At 37.4% G+C, this 20,666-nt stretch overlaps 1 protein-coding gene across 1 annotated transcript in view; it reads left to right on the top strand.

Moving 5' to 3' along the window:
- The window catches only part of LOC127649257 (receptor-type tyrosine-protein phosphatase F-like), a 168,050-nt gene that overhangs the window by 62,171 nt on the left and 85,213 nt on the right, over positions 1-20,666 (top strand). The window contains 3 exon segments of the mRNA XM_052134281.1: positions 3,218-3,406; positions 13,255-13,365; positions 19,980-20,249. Of these exon segments, the coding sequence (XP_051990241.1) occupies positions 3,218-3,406; positions 13,255-13,365; positions 19,980-20,249 (570 nt within the window).

Below are 20,666 nucleotides of genomic sequence, written 5' to 3'. Positions count from 1 at the left end.
CCACATATCCAAAATATAAACAGAACGGTTAGAGAAAGTTGTCCACACCTACTGTAGTGATTCTTGGTGAAAACCCACAGGGAGGAGAACATAATCAGTGGAGGTTGGAGGTTTTTTTAGTAGTCATGAAACTAAATCATAGTTGAGCTGCCAAATCTTTGTGTCACTTGAAATGCCAGTAGGCTCAACTTGCATTTTCAAAGTAACTCAATACAAACTAGGTGTTGACGTTCCATAAATATTTGAGCCTGTACTCTTTGTTTGTAATTGTTAGGATTCCTGCTTCTCATATACCATGTCGTCAACCGGTTACTAACATCTCAAATGAAGGTGAAATAAAACTCTGCTTCAAACAGAGAGGAAACCTCAGACTATGACATCACTGTCATTAAAGTTCAGTTTCTCTGCCCTAAGACATTGATATCGGCTGGTTGGTGGAACATTTCTGCAAAGCCCTCTCGCTGTTCCTCCCACTGCCTTCTTATTCTGTCAAGTTTACTTCTGCTCCTTACAAGATGGCATCCCAATTACCCACCAAATGTATCACCCCATTGAAGCCAAGTACCTTGTCATAACTGCTTCAGGGATACAATGAAAATAGCGTTGGCAGGCTTTTTAAATTCAAACCGCCATCTGCTGTGGCGCCCACATCCATAATGTGGAAACCGGCAGAGACTCAGGACAGAGTGGGAAATATTGTAGATTTTTCCCCTTTTACCTTTTCATCTTGGTAATGGAGACATTGTTCGACATAATATACAGTAAACACACAAACATTTTTAGCTTTAAGTTTTCTGTTTTTTAAAAACCTCATACATAGTAAAGAGGTGTAAGTGATGAAGGTGCTTTTAGTGACAGAGAATGGAGCTTTTATTTATGCAATGCGAAAGCCTAACCACCAGTTGTGCACTCTTTCGTTAAATAAATCCTTACTGTTCTCAAATTGTTTTTAACTTCACATGCCATTACAATTTTTTCAATCTCGCCTTGCTCAATCATAATTATAAACATTGCTAACAGTCAAAATATGAACCACCTCTTTATGCGACAGCTCATAATAGCACATAGTTTGTTGCTTATTTTGCTCCCTGAGACACTAAGGAATGTTCACCAGATGGCACTAATGAAAGGTTGTTTGGACATCGCTTCATCACCTGAAATGCCAGGGGCTTGATGTATTTTTCAACTACATTTTTGCACACCTGATTGGAAAGCCTAAAATATAACATGTCTTCACACTCTACTGAGGAAACAGCACTGTTGGTTTTCACTTAGAAGTTCTTCCTCTCTTGCATGCTGAGTGTGTGATGCTTGATAGGGAGTATTTGTGTATATATATATTTTTTTTTCTCAAGAAAAAATAAAAGAGTATTCAACTGTTTATTCAGATACCGTGCAGGACCCAGCACAATGATACTGCCAACACTCATACAGGCAGTTTGACCTCTCAAGACCGAAATGGACACCTCAATACGTGACAGCATACCATAAACTTGCTGTGGTTTCTGAAGGTCATACATGAAAAAAACGTTGCTTTTTGCTTAATGTGGTGTAACTTGAACAACCTCATGTTCAGAGTGGCCATGTACACGGGTCAGAAATTAATCTGGGCTTCCCTTTTCAATGTTTTCAGAAGAGAGTTAGCGATTCGTGAAATAACCCTTTTGAGGTTTGCCCACTGTGTTACACATGCTTGTGATTAACATTGTCCTGGAACACAGGTCATTTGTGAGAGCTATTTCATTTGGTTTCTATTAGATGAGTTGCATATAGGATCAATATACCAATTATTCAATTTTGAATGCATTACAATAGGAAGAAAAAATAAATCACAGTGGACTGTAGTCCAGAAATAACTTTTGCATTGCTTGATAAGAGGAGCTAACCTGTGCTGGAGCAGTGAAATGTACGTTACATGCAGAGGAGTGTCAATCCGATTAATTCAGCCTTGCCCTTTCGCTTACCGTCGCATCAAAGAGAGTGTGATGTTGGCGTAATGTTGTGGATATGGTAAGTGTGAATATTATGGATACTGGGCTTTCATCCAAACATTTGTGTGAATGCTTGAGCTAAAATAATGAATTTCTAACAAGTGCCACAGCCACGGCACGGTTTATGTTTGCATTTGTTTAGAAACCGTATGTTTATAGTCTCACCCACTGGCTTTTATTTTCAGCTTTCCATATAATTATCATTAATTATTGTGAATTTTCATATAATTAGTAATAATTATGAAATGTGTGTTTACTACTTAAGAGTTATACATTATGCTCTGTTACTCCCTTATGTAAAAATAGTAAAAAGCGTCATGGTCGTTATTAGAGTGGAAAAGGTTTTAACCATTTTGCAATTATTCATAGCAATAAAGGATGAAGTATTATTTGGCAAATACCAGTTCTTGCAAGGCAGCAAAGGAATAATGTTACAGATTTAGGTAAACTTGAGCTTTAATCTTTCCTTCTTAAACAGATGTTGAATTAGAGCATGCTTGCAGTTGTCGTGACACTTGGTTATATATGGTTAAATAGATGTGATAAAGAAAAGACCAATCTCAATTCAATATGCCAATGAATGCAAGAAGGAGGGCCATTTGTAATTCAGAATTCCAATATCACTATGTATAATGAATTAATATTACAATATAAAGCAAAGCCTTTAAAGTTTACAAAACCAAAATAGAAACATACCTACTGCTGAAATCTCTACATAACAAAGTTTTAATAGAGTATGTGCATTTAAGCTGTTTGAGTTTAAATAATTGCAGAAAATATTGGAAAAGATGACAGCAATTAGAATTTCTGAGGATTACTTGTGAATAAACCCTTTAATGTTGGGATTAATTTCTAGATAACATTTTTTTCTTTAGGTTTTTGGTCCATCTCTACTTAACGTAAACTCCAGTAAAGATTTAGGACAAACTTAAAGCTTGAAGCTTAAAACTTAAAGCTTTGAGTCCATATGGTGTTAAATGTTAAAGTAATGGCACACGAAACAAACTGCTTGTGGATTAGCCTCACCATGCTTTTTATCTCTTTAATTCGCAGGAAGACTTTTTCTGGTTAGTGAACTGATTCAGTGCACTAACTTTGTAAGACAATAACTTCTGGCTCACATCTACACCCCTGTATTCATAGCAAAAAGAGATTTCCTTGAAACTACTGACGTTACCCTTATTTGCCTTCTACTCCTGACTTGACCTGTGTTTTTCTTATTTCAGAAAACCAGATTCCTCACGGCTTCCCCACCATAGACATGGGACCTCAGTTGAAAGTGGTGGAGCGCACAAGAATCGCTACAATGCTCTGTGCTGCCAGTGGAAACCCTGATCCCGAGATCACTTGGTTCAAGGACTTCTTGCCTGTAGACATCAACAGCAGCAACGGGCGAATCAAACAACTTCGTTCAGGTTGGAAAAAACACATCCTCTTTCCTACAGTTCACAAAATGCTAAATCTGTTGTATTAGCATCAAGTAATGTCATGACAGCTTTCTAATGTACTAAAAATACTGTGTCGCAGGTATAGACCTGTGTCCTAACCAGTCACAATGTGACAAGATTCCAACAAAAAACGATTTGTCTGTCCACACTGAACGCAAATCTGCTGTACGACATAATCATAGCCAATCAGAAGATATTTCATGTTGAAATACAGTTATGTGCACCAATGAAGTATTTAAATTGTAAGCACCCTTGTAAAAATATGGGAACAGGCCAGAATGGAACAATTGGCTGCTATATTTACATTGTAGACCCTCCTAATGGATTGACAGCTCAGGTCTGACCCAGGATCAGACGGATGAGCTGGACTTTGCCCAGGCTGGATTAATGGCTCCTGACTCACTCAGAGTTTATCCCTCTCCACTAAATCCACTTTATTTAGAGGGCAACTCCATATAACAGCTCAGTTTCACATTAGTTTCTACCATCAGCATCTAAGCTCACTTGCTTATATAGACACAGTCAACACTTTTGAAAATGAGTTTTTGGATGATTTCTGTTTCCACTTTGAATCCTGAAATATGGCGTTTGTCTTTGTCATTTTGTGGAATGTCTTAGAGTGCTAAGATATGCAAAGATAATTGAACAAAATGCACCATTTCACCAAATATTAAAGCAAATTCTGACTTATTTTTAAGTCAACATGAAATCAAAATTGACTCTTTATTTTCTAATTAAATGTTCCTGATCTTATTGTGAATGATTCATCAGTGCACTTTATTCCAAAGGGAACAAAAGTGTGTCTTTGTCATCTTTCATCAAAATTGAATAATGTGCTTCACCTTTAATGAATCTAGGCTGCATGGGTTGCTGGTTAACGTTAACCAACAGCCAAACGGATACATTTTATTTAGCTATTAAATAAAATAAGAAAAAAATAAAATATGAATGCAGTCTTTTTAAAATCTTGGCAAAAGTTAATGCGCTAATTTAATGCCAAGTAGCATTAAAATAAGAAAGTATTCTGCAATAATTGCGAATAGCGATAATTTAAAAAAGAAAAAGTTAATGTTAACATTTGATACTCTAGTGGGTGAACTTGATCTTCAGTCACCTTTCCAGTCACCATATTGGTTCTCAGCAGGTAGAGGCTCAAACAAATATTCCTGGGGAAGATTCCAGGGAAAAAAATTACTTCCTCAATAGAAAGCAAACTCCATACTGGTATGAAATTGTCACGTTTTGCAATCCAATCAATTCCCAATGGATATAATCAAGTCTTAGTTGTCAATGCCATTTCATGTTGACTTTCATTCACTGAAATGTTGCTGGCTGTTTCTGCTACCCTCACACTTCAATCCTATCGCCTAACCTGCCATAGTCTGTGCTCATCTGTACAATACTGTGACTGAAATAACTTTGAATAAATACACATTGTCTCCTTAGCTCTGCAAATATTCCTTAAAGTGTCAAGTTTGGCAGGCACCTGAACTCGCTCAATATACCACAAAGAAAATTTGCCCTCGGATATTCTCTCCAAGTGAAATCTTTTGCAGCAGACAGCCTATATTCAACTAATCCTTGGAGAGTGCTAGTCTAGCTCAACTTTATTACTTTCTGTTTAATTAAGCTTACTTTCATTTGATTCCCTCCCTATTGTTTTCCTTATCTCTCTTTGTCTATCTCTCTCTTCTACTAACACTTCTTCAATCTTTTTTGCATTTAATTTACTTCACTTAGGGGGTTCACCGATACGAGGTAAGACAGCTGGAATGCGTTTCTGTACACGTCTCCTCCATTACCTGTCTCATCACCACCGCTGTCATCTTGCTTGTTCAGTGCATACATAACCTTTGTTCCAGCACTCTACCTGTCTGTGCTTTGATGTTTATATCATGAGGGGGACATTTTTACTACAAAAATATGTATTACTAAAGTGTTTTACCTTGGAGTCTGTTCACTTATCAAGATTTTAAAGGAATAGTTCACCCAAAAATGAAAATTCTTTCACCATTTACCCACCCTCATGTTTTTCCAACCCGTACTCTGTAATTTTTTCAGTTGAACATCAGCATAGACATTTTTGAGGAATCATTAAGGAGTTCTTGCCAAACAACAGCATAAAAAACCCTAGCAAATTAGCCCATACGACTTGTGCGCTATATTCAAAGTCTTCTAAAGCCATACAATAGCTTGTCACCACCTAAATGGCATTGATTCTCACGTGTAGTAACCAAATGCAACACAATTTTTTTTTTTTATTCTTGACATAAGATAGACTCAAAGTTTTGGGGAGGGCATTATGAACTGTCATGGTATGGCAAGTGCTACATAGCGATTTTTTTTAAATCTTTTTTGTTCCACTGAAAAAATAACAGCATATAGGTTTAGGATAACATGAGGGTGTGTAAATATTGACATTATTATGTGAACTATTTCTTTAAAGAGGTGAATCAAACAACAAATTAGACTTAAATTTATTGAGGCAAGCACATTTGGTGTGGATTTATTCTAAAACTTAGTCTCCGGATCAGCGCTACTCAACACACGACCCGCGAGCTAGCCATATTTTTGATTTCATCGTCAAAAATATATTTTTTAATTGCCTAAATGTGTATACATTTTGAGGTATCCATTTTCATGAGTATTTACGCTAGTTCTCTGTATTGCTGAATCACAGCACAGTTAGAGAGAGAGCAAAACTGCAAAAGGTTGTAAAAAAATTTAATAAACAACAAAGAATATCTGCATAGCTGATGTTACAAGAGAGCGGCGGTGAGTCAGTGCACATTCATAGAAACAGAATGTGCGGTCTCGCTCAAACATGTGCGCTCTCAATCTCACTTGAGAGTCACTCATCACAGCGCAAATCTGTGTCAAACCATTTGAATACCTCAACGGTGGTTTGTGCACATTCATAGAAACATGATAAAAATGATAGTTTATCCTGCAATAATAGCATTGTGCGGCTTCACGCAAATGCTTATTAGTGATCTGCGTTACTCCACCACAAAACACTAAAGACGGTGAACAAATCTTAATGACTTCTTACTGGAGCAGTTTTGGAGTATTCACTTGTTTTCGAATGCATCTCTGGTATATGTGAGTATGTGCTGTACTGATGAAGGGCGCATTTCTCAGCCAGTAAAACAGTATGTTCTTTAGGTATGCATGCAAAGTGCTATGAATAGATTCTGGACAAACTTCTTCCGAAAACGTGGGTATTGACACATGACCCAAATATATGATGTTATAAAAACGATCGCAAAAATAATCTACTCTGATTTGGTTAAACAAGCACCATTTAAGCACAACTTTCTTGGTATATATACCATCTAAAGTTGAGAAGAGCCCCTCGATTTGTAGTTCTCCACCATTATTTTAATCCAGCATTTTGAACGTGACGTCTCCTCAGCTCCTGAGCCATTATGGTATAGTAAAGTGTCCAGTCGATCCGCATTACAGAATCTTGCTGAAAATAATAGGTAGTCCAAGTATTTCTTGCTTACTGTTTTATGAATACTGATGAGTCAGACATACTGCTCCATTAGCATACTGTTTTTGGCATACTATATAGTAGGGAAGTTTGGATATTCAGGCTCAGCGAGAGTCTGTCTTTGACAGTGACAACAGAACTGATTAAATATGTTTACTATATTGCAATAAATGTGGTATAATGTGGCTCTTTGAAAAAATAAAACCAAAACGGGAGAAAATTACAATTAGGTTACACCCATAATTTATAGGCTATATATAATACACTGCCTAGCCAAAAAAATAATAATTATATATATATACACTCACCTAAAGGATTATTAGGAACACCATACTAATACTGTGTTTGACCCCCTTTCGCCTTCAAAACTGCCTTAATTCTACGTGGCATTGATTCAACAAGGCGCTGCAAGCATTCTTTAGAAATGTTGGCCCATATTGATAGGATAGCATCTTGCAGTTGATGGAGATTTGTGGGATGCACATCCAGGGCTCGAAGCTCCCGTTCCACCACATCCCAAAGATGCTCTATTGCGTTGAGATGTAGTGACTGTGGGGGCCATTTTAGTACAGTGAACTCATTGTCATGTTCAAGAAACCAATTTGAAATGATTCGAGCTTTGTGACATGGTGCATTATCCTGCTGGAAGTAGCCATCAGAGGATGGGTACATGGTGGCCATAAAGGGAAGGACGTGGTCAGAAACAATGCCCAGGTAGGCTGTGATATTTAAACGATGCCCAATTGGCACTAAGGGGCCTAAAGTGTGCCAAGAAAACATCCCCCACACCATTACACCACCACCACCACCACCACCAGCCTGCACAGTGGTAACATGATGGATCCATGTTCTCATTCTGTTTATGCCAAATTCTGACTCTACCATCTGAATGTCTCAACAGAAATCGAGACTCATCAGACCAGGCAACATTTTTCCAGTCTTCAACTGTCCAATTTTGGTGAGCTCTTGCAATTTGTAGCCTCTTTTTCCTATTTGTAGTGGAGATGAGTGGTACCCGGTGGGGTCTTCTGCTGTTGTAGCCCATCCGCCTCAAGGTTGTGCGTGTTGTGGCTTCACAAATGCTTTGCTGCATACCTCGGTTGTAACAGGTGGTTATTTCAGGCAAAGTTGCTCTTCTATCAGCTTGAATCAGTCGGCCCATTCTCCTCTGACCTCTAGCATCAACAAGGCATTTTCACCCACAGGACTGCCGCATACTAGCTGTTTTTCCCTTTTCACACCATTCTTTGTAAACCCTAGAAATGGTTGTGCGTGAAAATCCCAGTAACTGAGCAGCTTGTGAAATACTCAGACCGGCCCGTCTGGCACCAACAACCATGCCACGCTCAAAATTGCTTAAATCACCTTTCTTTCCCATTCTGACATTCAGTTTGGGGTTCAGGAGATTGTCTTGACAAGGACCACACCCCTAAATGCATTGAAGCAACTGTCATGTGATTGGTTGATTAGATAATTGCATTAATGAGAAATTGAACAGGTGTTCCTAATAATCCTTTAGGTGAGTGTATATATATATATATATATATATATATATATATATATATATATATATATATATATATATATATATAAAATAGCATACTCTAATATTTTGTTGGAAACCCTTTAGCTTTGATTACAGTGCACATTTGTTGTGGCATTGTTTCGACAAACTTATGCAATGTCACAACATTTATTTCCATCCATTGTTGCATACATTTTTGGCCGAGATCTTGTATTGATGACAGGAGAGTCGAACCACTCTGTAAAGTCTTCTCCAGCACATCCCAAAGACTACCAATGGGTTTAAGGTCAAGACTCTGTGGTAGCCAATTCATTTGTGAAAATGATTCCTCATGCTTCCTGAACCACTCTTTCACAATTTGAGCCTGATGAATAAATTTACATTTTTCTTTCAGGGAAGAAAAAAATCCATTGATGAGATAACCTGGTCATTCAGTACATTCAGGTTGTTAGGTGACCACATTTTATTACCACAGAACATTGCTGAGCTTAACCCTGACCAATTGAAGCATCCCCAGATCATAACACTGCCTCAAGAGGCTTGTACATGATGGGTGCATCACTTCATGTGCTTCCTTTCTTACCCTGACGTGCCCATCGCTTTGGAATATGGTAAATCTGGACTCATTAGACCACATGACCTTTTTCCATTGCTCCACACTCCAATCGTTATGCTCCCTGGTTAATTGAAGTAGTTTTTCCCCGATAGTCTCACTAACAAGTCGCTTTCTTGTGGCCACACAGCTGTTTAGTCTCAATCCTATAAGTTCTCATCGCATTGTAACTGTGAGTTCTACTATACATTTTTTATGATGTGACTTCAAGTGTTTCAGTGATCTCCAATAATGATCATTCAAGATTTTTTTTTCATTCAACATAATCACTGCAATAATGATACAATCACAGGCTCTAAAGGATCTGCTTATTTAAATTCAAACAGCTTTTTATTTTGTTTTTGGACAGGCAGGCAGTGTACATAAAAGGAACATTAAATAATTAATATAATTTATATATATATATATATATATATATATATATATATATATATATATATATATATATATATATATATATATACATACATACAGGGTTGGGGAGTAACGGAATAGATGTAACGGGATTACATATTTAAAATACAAAATATAAGTAACAGTTTTCCACTACAGTTAATTTAATATTTAGTCCTTTCAGATGTAAAACATTTATACATATAAATGATGTGATCCAAAGTGCATTTGAACAGCAGTGAAACACTTTCTTATGATGTGTTACATTCATACGAGCTGACAGAGAAATAAGTTTGAAATAAGTTTGGAGCAGTAGAAATACAATTAAACCTTATAGATCTAGGGCTGTCAATCACTTAAAATATTTAATCAAATTAATTACATGGTGTCTCGATTAATTAATTGTGATTAATCGCATATACAAATATATGCTGAGAAAGCACTCATATAATCATTATATAATGATGAAATAATTATACATAGTTATATTTAAATATTTAAAAATTATATATATATATATATATATATATATATATATATATATATATATATATATAAATAAATAAAAAATATTCAGATAATTAAAATACATTTCATTCTTGTGGCAGAAGAGTTCATCATTGATAAGACAATATAAAAAGTGGCTTTATTGTATTTACAATACAATGTATTGTTTACGACCATATTATTGAATATAAGCCAATCACTGGCATACAGTTCACAGCAATCCATTTCACAATGTACACACGCGTCAGACATGCTTGTATATATATATATATATATATATATATATATATATATATATACATATATATATATATATATATATATATATATACACATACATATACATACACATACACATACATATACATACACATAAATATACAGTTGTAATGCAGTTCAATGGAAAGGAGGAGGCGAGAACCGGCTTGACAATATAAATAATAGTTTAATGGTAAACTGGACCAAAAAGACACAAACATAAACACACGACGGTCAGCTGCCTGCAAACATTCTCCCTCTCTCCTCCACTACCATCCGCAGCCGGCGTTTATCCCTCTCGGAGGCTTGATTTGCCTGGTAAGAGACCGGGTGTGTAGAATCACAACTGGCCCCGCCCTCCACCCTGTCACAACAGTATATAAGAATTATTATAAAAATTAAGTGCGGCCCTCAAGGCTACAGGAATCCAGCTCTCAAAAGTTGAGTAGCCCTGCTCTAGAGTGTATCTTTTGCATTCCAGTTGTACCATGATATTGAAATGGTTGAATTTGCACACCACTTATGCTAAAATGAGTTTGTCTGCAAGTGAGGGTGAGGCCCTGTTATTAAGATGGTGAGATCCAATGCTCACTCAGCCACTCTGACAATTCTGAATGAAACACTGATTTCAAAAAAATGGTTGCTCGAGGCAAGTGCTCGACATTTCCCTATTTCAGTCGCATGGTTGAGAATCTCAGATGTCTGGGGCCCCTGCCATGCAGGTAGTCTCTAAAAGGAGTTTGAAAAGACAAATAAAAAGATAGTGAAGAAGAGGAAAACTCTACTGCTATTAACAAAGGCCTGTTTGTTACTGCTGACTGTAAGAGCATACCTACTCACCTCAATTTTATGAGTCAAGAAGTACGTCTGGCTCACTAGGGGAGAAAATGCTGACAAGGCCATATGTTCCTGAGTGGTTGCTGATTTTACTGGGTGAATTCTGAATGTTTGTGGGTGTGATGTTGAATTCCATTTGCTTACAAAAGCAGGTCTTTGTGTTTGCAAAGAATCTCAGAGAAGCAGGTTTGAGTGAGGAGGTGACCTCTGGAGAGAGGTACTTAAAAATGTACTGACTGAAAAACTGGTCCTTCTGCTTTGAGATGATTTGCAAATATGGTCCTAAACTCATCTTGTCCAACTCATAGTCACACATGTTGTGTTGTCTTATCTCCTTTATCGATGAGAGGCACGTATTCACTTCATACAATTTCATGTCCTCATCAAGACATTCAATTTGTCAAAGAGTGTATTTTGTGACATTTATAAAAAATGCATGGTGTCTCCATGGCATACTTTATTTCCAGTTGAAATTGCCAACCTGTTAAAAGAGCCAGCTTAAGTGGTGCTCAGCTGGTTTAGTTGGTCAGTCAGCTGGGCTCCTAGTTTGACCAGCTAACAAGTGCCCAAAACCAGCAAACAGACCAGCTAAATCTGGCAAACCAGTTTAAGCTGGTTTTTAAAGAAATCTCAGCTGGGAAATGTTATTGTTTTTAAAGTGTACTTTATATATAATTATAATTATATATATATATATATATACATACATATATATTAAATTAAAACAATGCAGTGGATGAAAGTGGTGATTTCCACATTCCTCACATTTAGACAAAATTCTTTTGTTTATTTTTCTATATTTTAGTCCCTTTACTATTATAAAATGGTCCTAGAAGTCAGATGTGTTGTCAGGAGTGAGGGGTCATGGCAATCAGTGCTGAGCAATCTTCAAAGTGATTTGTAATTTGCTGCTTGTCAGATTAGGACACACCACCAATCAGTTTCTTTGAACTTGGAGTGTGGGCAAGGTTAGTAGTGCATGTTATTTCTTCCCTGTAGTGCTGTTGTTGGGAAGTTGGGCAATGTTGGGAAGCAGCCAGGGGTAGCAGGCAGGTGATAACCAATGCAATGGTGGTACACCATTAAAACCACCTGCCTAATATTGTGTAGGTCCCCCTCGTGCCGCCAAAACAACACCAAAACGCATCTCAGAATAGCATTCTGAGATGCTATTCTTCTTATCACAATTGTACAGAGCGGTTATCTAAGTTACCGTTGTCTTCAGTCAGTTCAAACCAGTCTGGCCACTCTCTGTTGACCTTTCTCATCAACAAGGCGTTTCCATCCGCAGAACTGCTGCTCACTGGATATTTTATAGTAAATTATAGAGACTGTTGTGTGTGAAAATCCCAGGAGATCAGTAATTACAGAAATACTCAAACCAGCCCATCTGGCACCAACAATCTTCCATGCAATCATTCTAATCAGCCAATTGTGTTTCAGCAGTAAAATGCATAAAATCATGCAGATATGGGTCAGGATCTTCAGTTAATGTTCACATCAGCCACCAGAATGGGGAAAAATGTGATCCCAGTGATTTAGACCGTGGCATGATTATTGGTGCCAGATGGGCTGGTTTGAGTATTTCTGGACTGCTGATCTTCTGGGTTTTTCACAACAACGGTCTCTAGAATTTACTCTGAATGGTGCCAAAAAATTCCAGTGAGTCACAGTTCTATGGACAGAAATGCCTTGTTGATGAGAGAGTTCAACAGAAAATGGCCTATGGTCACTCAGATAACCACTCTGTACAATTTTGGTGAGAAGAATTGCAGTTTGGCGCTGTTTTGGCGGCACAAGCGAGATGACCTTGTAAACATTTTTTTTTATCTATAGCAACCAGGTTTTATCAGAGAGGCTGCATAGTTTTGAACAGTATTGCCGTTTTGTTGTGTATAAATATGCCTTGGCAGTAATAGCGGCATGCTTTTTACCGTAAATGGCCCTGAAGACATTAATGTCTTACCCTTTTCCAATGACATAGGAAGATAAATATGTTGAGTTGTATAGCACTCATCCCATCAAATCAGCTTAATGCATATGTCTTATGCAGCATTTTTGGCCAATAAACTATATACACAGTGGAACAGATCTGACAATTAAACATGTGTTTACTGATTGTTTGTGGGGAAATATACAGCCAAGATATGCAAAAGATGTGACTTTTTCCCCTGTTCTTTCTGCAGGAGCTCTGCAGATTGAGAACAGCGATGAATCGGACCAGGGCAAGTATGAATGTGTGGCTACGAACAGCGCTGGGACACGGTACTCCGCCCCGGCCAATCTCTACGTGCGAAGTAAGACATACTCTCCAGTTTCCACCACTATAAAAACAACTTCCTCAACAATGTTACACATTTTTGTTTTGACCATGTTGCAATTTTGTTTTGTCTTCACATGTTGAACCATATATGACATTTCAAATCGGAATTGAAGTTGCTCATGGTGTGGAGCTTAAGTAAACAAATTTTTTTTTGTCCAATTTATTTTTCACCGGAAAATGTATCGGAAAAAATACATTACCTACTATGTTTTGCTTTCATAGCAACTGCAGTTCCAGTAAACATGCATATTTATAAAACTTTGTGATGAGAGTGCAAAAACAACCAGGGGTTAACCAAAGGTTAGTGCCACAAAGAACACCTGCAGAATTAAATACGGTTTTAATATGTGGATTTACTGGTATAATGGCGTTCAGACATTGTCTATGAAACAGAACTCTGGGAGTACTGTTGTTATGAGTGTCAACGCCTTCAGCTCTTTCCATGCAGGTAATAACAGGGAGCTTTTGGCAGGTTGCCATATGGCCTCTGGCTAGTGACGTTACAGTGCCACCCAGTAATTGTCACACAAGAGGTGAAAAATAAGCCTTTTCATCTGTACTGTCAAACAAACAACCAGAAATATTCAATACAATGGGATTAGACTGCAAACGTCATCTTAAGACACAACCACAAGAGGTTGCCATGACTTGCAATTAAACATGTTTCATCAAAGTCAATAAAGGGATGAATCTCACGAGTCAACTTTCACCCAAAAAAAAGAATAAATGAAATCTTGTAGAAAGACAATGAAGTCTCTGTTTAGGACTATGAATTTTACATTGTGACATTAATTTAATGACAAATAAAGGAATGTTCCAGGTTTTGTACAAATTATGCTCAGTTGATAGCATTTTGGCATAATTTGATTTACCACAAAAAATTGTTTTGTTTGATTCCTTGTTTACAGCTCCCAGAATTTATCTCACAGAAATCATGTTAAATTAGCCAGAGTTAGTTAATAGTTCTCAATGAGGCAGACCAAATTCAGTAATTGTTGATTACCTAACAGTGAACTACCCCAGTCATCAGTTTGCTATTTCTTACTGATTTGTTAATCATGTTTCTATATTAGTTAATAGTAGGAACTATGTAGTACTACTCATTTGTCCTGCATAATTACCTATTTATGACGGACCATTATTATTAATGTGGACCTAGCCTGAGCTTAACTTGTATTGAACCTGGAACTTTTCTTTATATTAAAAATTTCTGTGCCCACCCTTACGAAAATTGAGAGTTCATGGTAAATTTGCAGCAAAGTTTCCACTGATAATTTTCACATGCAAATTGAATGAGCGGCAACTTTGCAGTTAGTTTAGATTTTTTGTAAGGATGTTTGACTTTTGAGTTTATTTGTAATTCTCATTGTTCTCAGTGTGTGTGTGTGTGTGTGTATATATATATATATATATATATATATATATATATATACACACACACACACACACATACACACACTACCGGTCAAAAGTTTTGAAACACTTGACTGAAATGATTCTCATGATCTTAAAAAATGTTTTGATCTGAATGTGTATGCTTAAATGTTTGAAATTAGTTTGTAGATAAAAATATAACTTTGCCACCATATTAACTGATTTCATTATAAAACTAAAAATGTATATGGGAACTCCCAACATAGATGTGAACTCCTTTAATACTGTTTAAAAAGCATCCCAGGGTGATACCTCCAGAAGTTGGTGTAGAAAATGTCAAGAGTAAATGTCTACAAATTCTAGGCAAAAGGGGACTACTTTGAAGATGCTAAAATATAACACAGTTTTTAGTTTTTTTGAATTTTTTTTATTCACCACATAATTCCCATAGTTCCATTTATGTTATTCCATAGTTTTGATGACTTAAATATTATTCTAAAATGTGGAGGAAAAAAAAAATGATCATAAAGAATGAGTATGTTTACTGTGCACATGTTGTATGTTTACTGTGTAATGTTTACACACACACACACACACACACACACACACACACTGATCAGCCACAACATTAAAACCACTGTCAGGTGAAGTGAATAACATTATCTCGTTACAGTGGCACCTGTCAAGGATTGGTATATATTAGGCAGCAAGTGAACAGTCTGTTCTTGAATTTCAAATGGGCAAGCGTAAGGATTTGAGCGACTTAAACAAAGCATCTCCAAAGTGGCAGGTCTTGTGGGGTGTTCCCAGTATGCGGTGGTTTGTACCTACCAAAAGCAGTCAAAGGAAGGACAACTGGTGAACCGGCAACAGGGTTATGGGCGCCCAAGTCTCACTGATGCTCATGGGTAGCGAAGGCAAGCCCATAAATCATGTTTTCTTTTTAGAACATGTGGACAGACGGGTACATATGTGTCGTTTACCAGGGGAAGAGATGGTAGCAGGATGCACTATGGGATGATGGCAGGCCGGTGCAGGCAGCGTGACGCTCTGGGCAACGGTCTTCTGGGAAACCTTGAGTCCTGCCATTCATGTGGATGTTACTTTGACACGTACCACCTACCTAAAGATTGTTGCTGACCACTTACACCCCTACATTGCAACAGTATTCTATGATGGCAATAGGATAATGCACCCTGCCACACTACAAAAATTGTTCAGGAATGATTTGAGGAAAATGACAAAGAGTTGAGGGTGTTGACTTGGCCTCCGAATTCCCCAGATCTCAATCCGATCGAGCATCTATGGAATGTGCTGGACCAACAGTACAAAATCAGAGAGGTCTTGTAGAGTCCATGCCTCGATTGATCAGAGCTGTTTTGGCAGCATAAGGGGGACCTACCCAATATTAGGCAGGTGGTGTTAATGTTGCGACTGATCGATGTGTGTGTTATATATATATATATATATATATATATATGTTGGTGCCAGATGGGCTGGTTTCAGTATTTTTGTAACTGCTGATCTCCTGGGATTTTCACACACAATAGTCTCTAGAATTTACTCAGAATGGTGCCAAAAACAAAAAAAACATCCAGTGAGCGGCAGTTCTGTGGACAGAAATGCCTTGTTGATGAGAGAGGACAACTATTCGTGAATCTATATTTTCAATAGCTGCTTTCTTTTTCCCTGGGCCTCAGTGGTTTTAAGGGAGCTGTATAATTGCTCTATGTATAAATGCTCTATTGCTCCCTCTCTCTCTCTCTTTCTGAATTCAGTCTGTCTGACAGAGGGCTTTAACAACAGGGTGAATCAGAGTCATGTATACTGGCTGTATATGTGAATGCTTATTCCACAGTGGAAAAATATCAACCACTGTCTGCTTTGCTTACTCTTCTCCTATAACTGACAACATTTCTAGTAGATTGAAGTGGGCAAACACTTCATTCCCGCTTGTCTTTTACCATATCTTGTGTGTATGTGTGCGTGTGTGGGTCTGTTTACCTTTGTTCAACATTTGAGGAGGGTATTACGATGGCTGAGCATCAGTTTAATTGTAATATTCAAGTCACTCAAATAGTGTTATATCCTAGCATTGCATTGCATTGGTATTCCGAACCAGCTTTTAACTGACGTATCATGTTTCATATGTCAGTCTATGTCAGGATTTGGCCAAAGGCTCTTTCAGATGATCTCTATGGCCTACATTGCCTCACTGGAGATATAGTTATGTATGCTCAGATATACAGAGACATTTGTCAAAATAAATGTCCTATTGTTTTTGATTTATTATTGTAGACTAACATGTTACTCGAGGTATTCGTAGAGTTACTTTCAGTGGACCATTTATGTTAGGGATTAAGTTTCCATCAGTGGAGCAATCTGTAGTGCCATATGGAAAATATACATTCAAATCGAAGATTCCTGAAATACTGGTAATACTTTTAAGGTTGCATACATTAACATTTAACACAATAGTTAAAGTGCCCTAAAATTTAACAAAACATTATTTATTGCATATACTCATTTTTTTAAAAGTTTTATATTTAAGGATTAGTTAACACATTCCTGTCCGACAGTCCCGTATTCATCATTAACATGTTGCATACCATGAAATGGGCCACTTCCATACTATGAAACCTAGAGGTAGTATGAGATATGTATACAAATAAACCATATACATCATCATGTAAGTTTCTCATAAAACATTTCCATATGGTGTGAGTACCTTGATTGATTGAATCCAAGTCTGGGTGTTTGACTGAATTTCCATTGTATTTTTCTAACCACTGTCAAAATATTCACAAATGTCTTTTCATGTTCTCTTGTCTCACATTTGTATCTGTCTTTCAATTTCACCTCCATCATGTCACCTGGTCAAACTCTCACCTCATCTCTTAGACCATCGAGAAGGTTGGTTCTTTTTATTCACCATTTTCTGCAAAGCCAGACACTTGGATCCCTCTTTAATCAGTGGCCCCTGTTCTGCATCTCCCTCTCTCTGCTATGCTGCCCTCAACCTTAATGTGTTCTGTCAGGTGACTTGCATGAGCCTGATACTCCATATCATGTCTAGTCTTGTAATGTTGTCCAAAACGATGTGCTCCCTCTGACACTTGGTGTTGGACTAAAATAATTTTAGTGCTGGTTTGCGATTATCAATGCTGTTTAGTCCAAAGTAGACTTAATCTGTGTTAGACAACCCCTTAATCTTCACAAACATTTGTCTGTAATCTTGTATTTCAGTAATGCTAAAGCGCATATCTTATTTTCACCAATTTGTTTTCAATATATAGTGTTATTCTTAAGTAGTTATAAGTATAAGAGGTAATACTGTCAAAATACTGTTTGTCAAGTTTACCTCATTACGTGACCTCTTTCTTTATCCCACAATGCATGTATAATTTATTTGTCTTATCCATGGAAAATCATGTAATACACCCTGTTTCCTGAGGCATTATAATACAAATATCATCAGTGTTAATTATGATCGTGATACACTGCTGTTTAATTACCCTCACTTAACAATTCTTGTCCTATAAATCATCACTCATTTATTCTCACTACCAAAAATATGGTAATTATGTTCATGTCCATGTCTGTCATTATCATTGGCTTCACTGGAAATCAGTAAAGTGAATATTTGTATTTCTTAGAAATAAGAAATTTCTTAGAAACAATAATTGCATTTCTATAGTGGGCTTGAAGTAGTTTAACGTTGCCTAATTCAAAGGAAAAAATTGTCAAGTATTTTGTTTTGCCTTTACAGTGTGAATGTAATGAGGAGAATAACAAGCTTGGTTGCTGTGTGTGTATCTGAAAATAAACGAGAGAGAGAGAACATATTCGGGAATGCAATTTCATGAGGACCTGTGCAAAAACCAATTATTGTCTATGCCTTTTCACCATAGACAGACATGAGGCAGCGGGTCATTAACACAAATTGGAATAGTCTGTTTAATGTTTTGCTGTTTTATACTCCTATTTTTGGGATGATAGGAGAGAAAAGCATCTCAAGCTAGGATCCCTTGGAAGGAAAATACTTCACCAAAAAATAAAAACTTTATCATAATTTTCTACCCCTCAAGTCATTTTAAACCTTTATTACTTTCTTTCTGCCACTGAACACAACAGGAGTGAGATAGTATGTTGATGTGTCACCATTTACTTTTTAACTGCATATTTTTTTTTCCATACAATGAAAGCCATACAGGATGGACAAGAGGGTAAGTAGATGATGACAGAGTTTTAATTTTTGTCTGAACTATCCCATTAAATTCCACAGAGCTACCAGCTTGGTTTCTAAGCTCAGTCTCAGTGCCACACAACAGAGCGATTTTCGAAAAAGCCTGAAAATTCAGTCTAGTTTTTGCACTGATAACAGAATCACCTTTGAAAAGGTTGACGTTTCTTTTGTGCTACTCCTTGTGGATTATTTCCACACACATCTTAAGCTTTGTCTCATGCAGTAAGTCAAGACAATTTATGTCAAGGCAGACTTGAATTCCAATAAGCCTCCACATTGATACCTCCACACTCTCCTCCCCATCTCTATACAGTGTCAACAGGCTTCTTTTCGTCTCCATGGGAACCTGTTTTAATGTCAGGTTTATCTGCATATCAGAGCCTCACAAAGAGAGGACCCTGTGTACAATACATCTCCCACAAGGTCTCTGACAGTTTCCTCAATCCAGGCAGGACCAAGCAACTACAGACTGAGGTCTCAGTGCCACTGGGCGATAAAACTGACAGAGAGAACTCCACATCATACGATGCCTCAGCTGGCCTGTTTTTCTCCAAATAAACAATTCAATTAAGCTCCCATTTGGCATGAATGTAAATGTCTCACTCTATGAGATATACCATTACAATGCCTTCTTCACCTTACCCCCAACACATATTGGTTTATTCCCCTTTTCTGCACATACATATGAGCCTCAGACAGTATTGACTTCCTGCCTCCAGTTGTTAAGCAGCTGGCTTTAACAAATGGAAAAAGTGGTGGCTCAGCCCTTGAAGGGAATTTATTTGACCTGTCAACTCAACTATGTTAGTTTGTTCATGTTAGTGACATAGCCCTAGTAATCACACTAGATTCTTTCCCATGTAGAGTTCCCTGTATAATGTATACACACCTGTGAAGTAGTGAAATGTATCTGACCATACGATCTATAACAAATGATAGCTCACATTCAACGTTCTTTTTTCTGTTAGCACGGCGAGTACCACCCCGTTTCTCCATCCCACCCACAAATCATGAGGTGATGCCAGGGGGCAGCGTCAACCTCACCTGTGTGGCAGTTGGTGCCCCCATGCCTTATGTCAAATGGATGGCTGGTGAGGTGGAGCTCACCAAGGATGAGGAGATGCCAGTTGGACGCAATGTGCTGGAGCTCACCAACATCCGGCAGTCTACAAACTACACTTGCGTGGCCATCTCATCTCTTGGTTTGATTGAGGCAACTGCACAAGTATCTGTCAAAGGTAAGATCCCAGAATGAGTGCTTTTTCCAGAATGAGCCATGAAATAAGCAGGTATAAAATCCATGCTCATGACTTATATGGTAATATTAGCACTTATGTTGCATAGGAACAAATAGCATAGGTCTTAATCTAATGTTTGACCCACTAGAAAAGGTTCTTTGGATACTCTTATTTTACAAAATACCCTGTAAACAGATTTTTAGAGAATGGAAAAAGTTATTTTCTAACTACAACCCTTAGGTTCTGACCAGCTGTTTAGTGTGTCTGATAAATACACAAAACGAAAAAACAGATACTTGCTCTCTCTTGACTGAGCTTTAGGGACTTCCCACGTTGTTCTCTGGGCTTGTAGAAAATGAAAGGCGTTAGATTATTCTTAGCTTGTTTTTACCCAAAACAGATGCCTGGAGCTGTTTC

This window comes from Xyrauchen texanus, chromosome 9 (assembly GCF_025860055.1).
Source record: "Xyrauchen texanus isolate HMW12.3.18 chromosome 9, RBS_HiC_50CHRs, whole genome shotgun sequence".
Classification (NCBI taxonomy): Eukaryota; Metazoa; Chordata; class Actinopteri; order Cypriniformes; family Catostomidae; genus Xyrauchen; species Xyrauchen texanus.
Note: the sequence above shows the minus strand (reverse complement) of the source record. Positions and strands in the feature narration are given on the sequence as shown.